This window comes from Stegodyphus dumicola, chromosome 1, assembly GCF_044657685.1.
Source record: "Stegodyphus dumicola isolate Sdum_Otavi_A_Nest chromosome 1, ASM4465768v1".
NCBI classification, from domain to species: Eukaryota; Metazoa; Arthropoda; class Arachnida; order Araneae; family Eresidae; genus Stegodyphus; species Stegodyphus dumicola.
Genome location: NC_140768.1, coordinates 140,101,927 through 140,109,158, shown reverse-complemented (window position 1 = coordinate 140,109,158; position 7,232 = coordinate 140,101,927). Strand labels below are relative to the sequence as shown.

The window sequence follows — 7,232 nt, the reverse complement described above, 5'->3', positions numbered from 1 at the left end:
GCAGAAATCTAAAACAGTAGAGATAAAATGTTTTTTTATATCTATTTACAGTACGAAGTCAGAGATCCAGATTTCTTGGTACTTCAGCAATTATGGAATGTTAGATTATCAGTTTAAAGCTAGTAAGATAACATGTAAAAATTATGAAGTTAAAAATCTAAAATAGTGATTTATGACCTTAAGGGAATCAAAATTTATTAAAAAAATTCTCAATACTTATTTGTTTGCTTTATTAAACATTTCCTTCAATGTATGTTGCTTCATTTTTTATGCTTATACTTTAATTCTATAAATAGGCATCATTTCTTATTCAGTTACAAAGTTCCATTGTTCAAGTCCTATAATTTTCATGTGTTGAATTCCTATTAAATTGTAAATCAAAATGTTTTTTCATTCTCAACAGCTTGTTACTTTATTCACTAATGATAGCCAAGTGGTAAAGTCACTGAACACTGATAGTTCTGTCTGGGGTTCGAATCCCAGTAAACGGACTGGCTGCATAGACGTTTCATGGTTTTCCCCATGTGTAACGAGTATATAAGCAGGTTTCCCATAGAAAGTCCACCACGAAGGCATACCTACCCTTAGACATTCAAGTACTTTGTCATAATTAAATAAATGTAGGATCGAATGTCTTCACTATTGATAGCGATATTTTTTTTATTTAGAAGCATACTACAGGTTTTGTCATCTGTTAGTCGATTGAGACATTATCATTGCAGTGAAAAACTTCTTTTATCATCTTCATTTATTATTTAATTCATTGAACAATTTTGCTTTTTGTTTGCGATATCTATAAATTTGTGGCTATCATCATAAAGTTTAACTAGCACTATTGGCAATGTATCAGGAGACTAGCAACTAAAGACATGTTTCACTAAATTTTGTCTTGCTTTTATAGTTAGCCTAATTGTATTAGTTTATTTATTTATTATACTTACGCTTATTTCCCACACAAGTCTTTATCCCAGTCTGGAATGAATATCCCACATATATTTCAGGTTTTTCCATGGCCATTGCTGAACATTTTGCACCCACTGCAGGTCTGAAATACTGATAATTAGATAGTCTAATTTCTGCTACCATTTATTCACAGAAAGATAGGCTTTAATAAGCTAAATTAAACTATTGGCTCTAGGACACATCACATAGCATATTAATTGCAAATTCTGCTACCAAACACCTTCCTAAATTGGTACTCAGTTATTAATATTAAAAAAAATTTTTTTAGACATTGCTATACGAGTCATTTCTCAAGCTGGCGTGTATTGATAATCATGCTGTGATGAAAGCAATAATAATAATAAATAAATAAACAGTAGGATTCTCCAGGCATCATATATAAATTATTCAGTAGGTGTAATAATAAGTTATTCTTTCTTTAATATGGAGGTGTTTTATATGGAAATATAAAAAAATGCAAGTGCAAAGCCTACATATTAGTAGTTTCTAAAAAAAGAAAAAGGTTGCTGGCGATCCGGATTTTGGACTTTGTACTGCATTGCTTTTTCCAGTCTCTCCTTTGTAGACTTTTCTAGTGCTTTGTATTTTATATGGAAATACTTTTCTTTTTTTCTTCTGTATAAAAAATAGGTATACTGCTAGTAAAATATAAAATAGGCACAATATCACAAAATATGCTTTGGTATTTCAAATGTCCATGAATTTTATAAAATGCCATTTTGAGACGAAAGTACTTTATTCCAACAAAATTTATTACACACTGAGTAACATAAAAGCTTATATTTTTGTCTGTGGTATATAAAAAATGCAATAAATATCAGTTATATAAAATATATAGAAATTTTAACATTGTTACACACATATTGCAGTAATAACATTCTGCAAATTATAATTTGAGGAAATACATTTATAATAGTAACAAGTATCTAGTTCATAAAATTTGTCCTTGCTCTACTTCTTGACATTGCTAAAGCTCTATCTCGTTCATCTGCATCGAAGTACCAAACCGTTATAGCAAACCTTTAAAAAAGCATATTTATGTTATTAACTCAGTTATATTAAAATAATTCATCCAACAAAATATAAAACAGGGATTTCATATTAGATAGAAAAAATTATTAATGGATAAAAATGTAAAAAATATGAAATTTTACAATTTCTATGATAATTTGATTATTTATGGAATAATTGGCAGCATTTTAGTAATACTAAACATATACAGTACTCTTTAAAAATCATTAAAACATAAATTACTTGGCAATTAATTTAAGATACTAGTCACAGCAATTATTACATATTTAGCAGCTGAAATTACTGTACTTATTATCACCAATTTTTTATTATTTTATTATTATTATTATTATTTCTTTCCACATTTAAGTTGGTATTAAATTTCCCTGCATTTTCTTGTCTAAATGACTTCTTGAGAGAATAATTAAAAAATTTACCATCAAAGGTAATCAAGGAAATTATACATAAATTGTAGTATCTCTTGTATAAGTGGTATGAAAAACCTCAGAATACAGAGCATCACTATAAAATTAGGGGTAGAGGAATAAGTGCATTTAACACTTAGGTAAATGACGTGCCAAGCTAGCGATGGTTATCGCAACTCATTTTTGGTAAGAAGCTGCCAAGCTCGGCAACATTTGGGTCTTATTTCTGTGTAACTGTAACCATGTATGCCTTCCGACAATTTCGAGAAATCGAAACTGCTAGAAATTTCTCCGATGGACGAGAGAAAACTATAAGACCAGAGAGAGCACCAGTTTTCAGTTTATTGAGGAAATTTTTCAAGGACTATATTGTCTTGTCCTCAAGTGAATGTATCAGTTGGGGGGGGGGATGTTTTTAATATAAACTGTCACAAAAAATTAATTAAAAGGTATGTATTTTTACCTTCTTTAGCAGTTTAGCAGTGCCATATAAGGTCTGTTTCTACAACTTGTGGCTATGTTAACAAATTTTATTATTATTTACCAAATGTATCGGTAATTCCATACTTCAAGCTATTTTAGGATTATCTTCATATAAAGATTGTTTGAAAACTAATTCTGCAAGAATCATGCAGTAACCAGTGTTTATTATTCTGAGATATATTCCTAAATATCTGCTAAATTTTGTTGCATAGTTACAGCCCCAAAGGTACAACGTAAAGACCATTAAAGATACAGAAATTGATTCTATTGACCTCTGAGGAACATGGCTTTTTGGATTTGCTTATGAAAAACTTACATAGCAGTTATCAGCTAGATTGTATAATTACTTATTTTACTCTTCATTTCCATAAACTCCTATTCATTATGAAGATATTTAGATCATTAAAGAAAATAAGAAACAACAAAAAGACAATAAATTTCATTACTATATAAAAGCAATCATTCTACTCTGAGGATTAAAGGTAATTAATTATTTTGCTTAAGTTAAAAGTTTCAGAAAAACTACCTTGTGGCAAAAGACGGTAACACTTCATGAGGATTCCTTTTATCTGACCAAAAGAAAAGCATTCGATCAAATATTGGTTCAATATTGGCCACCTGAGAATCATGGGCTGCTGGGAACATTCTAAGCAAACCACCATGTTGCTACAAAGAAATGCATAGATTAGATTTAGAATATGATGTGTATTTTTATTTTATTAATGATGTAGATAAATTTTCAATAAAGCCTGTAAAATATTGTATGATGCATGTGATAAATAAAAGTCTGTTTTCTGAGGCAAAAATCAAATACAGGTAATCAACTATTTTAAAACAATATCATTATTCATTAAATCTGTAATTAATTTTTACTAGTTTAAATAAATTACAGTACTTGTGTATTTTCTGCCCTGTTTTTACTAATTTTATGATACAAAAATTATGAAAATAATTTAATCTGAAGGATACAGTTAGAGTAAGACCATAGCAAATGCAAAATATCCATAAACAATAGGGAGTACTTATTTAAAAGAAACTTAATTTCAAATAGGAATACACAGTCACATTAACATTACAATACCTAATAAAATATCTTCATTTCTATTTCCCTGCCTCTTTCTTGAATCTCACTCACTATTATTGTAGTCCACTGCTACTTCGTACACCTCAAATCATCCACTGCTGCTGGAACTTCTGTCTGTGTCATCTGCTAGAGTGTGAAAGTTGTCTCATCATCACCATTCAGGCTTCTTCCCACATACAGTGATCTTCAGAATCACCAACAGCATTAGATAACACTGCTTTTTTTAGCTCTTGTTTCATCAGTTGCAGCCCATGTACCCAAAATCCATAAGCAAGTCATTAATAAGACAACTACTATGTGGATCAATCTATTGCAAAATTTAAGGAGCTTGCTTTCTGAACACCTTGAGGAAGTGGAAAATTACATGAATATTAAAAAAATTTTCAAAATCTTGTGTTAAAATACTGGGACGAAAAATATGAAAAGGGTAAAACACACGAGTAACTACAGTATTTGTTAACAAATCTGTAATGATACATATGCATATTCTTTCAAAAAATATCTCTCTAATTCAAAATAAAGTTAACTAATTTAATTTAGGGCAAGCATATGAAGCTTTTTTGCCTAAATTCTGTTTCAGTTTTGACTAAGTGGTTCTTAAGTAACACAAACCAAAGGTCTTATTTTTCTACCACGCAGTTCTGGAAAGAACTTTTAGCCGTGCAGATTTGCAGCATCCCCATGTTACAATATCCATACTTTATTAGAATTCTACTATCATAAAGGCATTTTTATTTTTGCTCAAAATGGCCAGAATCTTGCTTAGCCATTTCTCAAGAATGGCTAATCTCATCAGTCATGTTGTCCCAGGTGCACTATACTTAGAATTATATAACATCAATATTGCACCTGACACCCCACCTTATGCAAGAGTTTATATCCTTGGTTTTAGACCAGAATTCAGCTTCTTCTAGTTATTATAATACACAGGATCGCACTGGCACTTTTATGAATGTTGCTCCCCCCTTCAAGTTAAAAATTTATCTTCATAAAGGTTGCAGACACTTTTAATCTAGTGCACCTTTATAAAGGTGTGCCATGGAGAATAAAGGCTGACTTGTATAAAAGCATCAATAAAAGTGTGTCTAATACTAAGTCTGAAATTCAGACATTCAATATCCAAACCTCCGGATGACTTTCACAAGCCAGAAAGTAAATAAATAAAATAAAGCAATGAAAAAATTCCCCTTTCTTTACAAAGTCAAGGAATGGAGAATAGAACAAAAGGAAGCAGGTGTGCTATATAAATATGATTTTCCTCCGAACTAACGGCAATTCCTGCATATCACTTTTAAACACCTGCTGGCTCTGGAGTTTTACAATGGCCAATAACAATGTATTCAGTCAGGATCATGCTTTTGGCATTTGAGTGATTACAGGGGAACAACAAGGCTTGGGCTATACATTTTGCCAGCCAGTGCTGAGATCTTTATGGATCTTAAATTCTGGTGCTCTGAACCTCCCTAAATTTCTAAAAATTTTGCTGCCCTTAATTCTACCACTAATTGTTGCTGCAGTGCTCTGAATTCTAAAATTTTTGCTGCCCCTAAATTTTGACATCGGCTGTACCTACTCTGTGGGAATATAGCATTTTTTTTTTTTTTTTTCTGACCTAAAAACAATACATAAAGCCCAAATGTCAAAACATCATCTTACCAGATTTAAACTAATAATCTAAAACCTGGAGATTTCCGAAATCACCAAAGTCCTGATCTGATAATTCTGAATCTCGGACTTTTATTGTACATTCTGATAATGAAGTATCCTTACAATATTAGAAACATCCATTCACTCAAGACTGGAATTAAATCATTTTTATCATTTTGTGGTTTATATTTCGCTGGTAAAATGAACTTTGAGAGACCAAATTATCACATGTTTGAATGATTTTGAACTTCTGATTAATTTTGATTACAGCATTCTGTAACCAGTCATTCGTCCTATAATCAATCATTGCCCAATTCTCTTTTCACAGGATATGATATTAAGATTATTTCTTATTTAAATAATGTATTTTAAATATTTTATTCTGGTATAGCTTTTGCAAAGGTGTCTATAAACTTAGCATTTGTTAAATTTAAGTATTATTATTTATTTATCATCCACTGAAAGTATTTAAGCTTTTAAATAGCACTTATTACCTCTTACTGTAACTTGCATTTCTGAAATTTGATCTCAGGGCTGTACTAATCATTAAGCAAAATAGACACATGCTTATTAGGGCATCAAGAAAAGAGGGCAATGTAAAAAGGTACTTAAAGACCAAGAAACAATAGCACCGCAGAAATTTTCCATTGCTGCTTTTACCATGGAACATATGTGCTGTTAAACCAAGATCATAAGAAAAGAAAGGGGTAAAAGTATTAGTATTATAAAATGTATGGAGGGGAATCAAAATCTTTTAAGTGCTTAGGGTTTCTTGAAGTCTTAATTCAGCCTTGTTTTATCCTACCTGATGAATTCAGAATTTTAAAATGATCATCATAATACTGCATTTAATCCCTTAAAGTCTGTCCCTATAATAATATATTAACAAAAACAAAAGGGCATTTAAGAAAGAATTTAATGTGATATAAAAATAGACATACCTTTACATCCCAGTTTTTATTTAAATAATAAATGCAAGTTATGCATCTGCCATCTTTATGAGGGTTGTCAATGTGTTTCTTATAATAAGTACCATCACCAGGATAGCAGGCTATCATAGCCTGTAAAGAGAAGAAATTTTCAGCATTTATAGTTAATGAGTTACTTAGCTAATCACCACATCTAATTAATACATAAATATATGAATCTTTAAGTCAAAGAATATTTTTTTTAGTATAGCTTTGTATAAACATTGAAAAATCAAGGACTTTAGGTACTAACACAACCATTTTGGTGCAGTTTGGTGATTTTTTACAAATGAAAATATAAATGTTACTTACCAGCAGCAAGTTGGAGGTTTTCACGACTTTTTTTTAAAAAAGATGATCAAACTATCGATATTTATTGTAAGTTGGCAAATATTATCAGTATATGAAAAGGAAACATACTTTAGCAATTTAAAACACAGATTTTAATTTTTAAGAAATAAAATTCATTTTCCCCCAAATATTTATGTAATTCTTTTTCTCTATTCTTCTCCCTAAGTATACAACGATCTATTAATTTAGAAGTCTAACAACAAAAATCAGCATTATATTTTCAAATTTTCACAGGACTAGTTTCGATGGTTTTAACGAACCATCATCCTCAGCTGCAAAAAGCGCAAATGAACGAGATAA

At 30.4% G+C, this 7,232-nt stretch overlaps 1 protein-coding gene across 1 annotated transcript; it reads right to left on the bottom strand.

Moving 5' to 3' along the window:
• Positions 1 to 1,680: 1,680 nt before the first annotated feature.
• LOC146999277 (prolyl hydroxylase EGLN3-like) lies at positions 1,681 to 6,713 on the bottom strand. Its single transcript, XM_085821411.1, has 3 exons — positions 6,555 to 6,713; positions 3,409 to 3,548; positions 1,681 to 1,983 (listed from the first exon to the last, which is right to left on the bottom strand). Exons 1-3 carry the CDS (start codon positions 6,669 to 6,671, stop codon positions 1,890 to 1,892), a joined length of 351 nt encoding a protein of 116 aa, XP_085677537.1. The 5' UTR covers positions 6,672 to 6,713; the 3' UTR covers positions 1,681 to 1,889.
• Between the last annotated feature and the right edge of the window lie 519 nt (positions 6,714 to 7,232).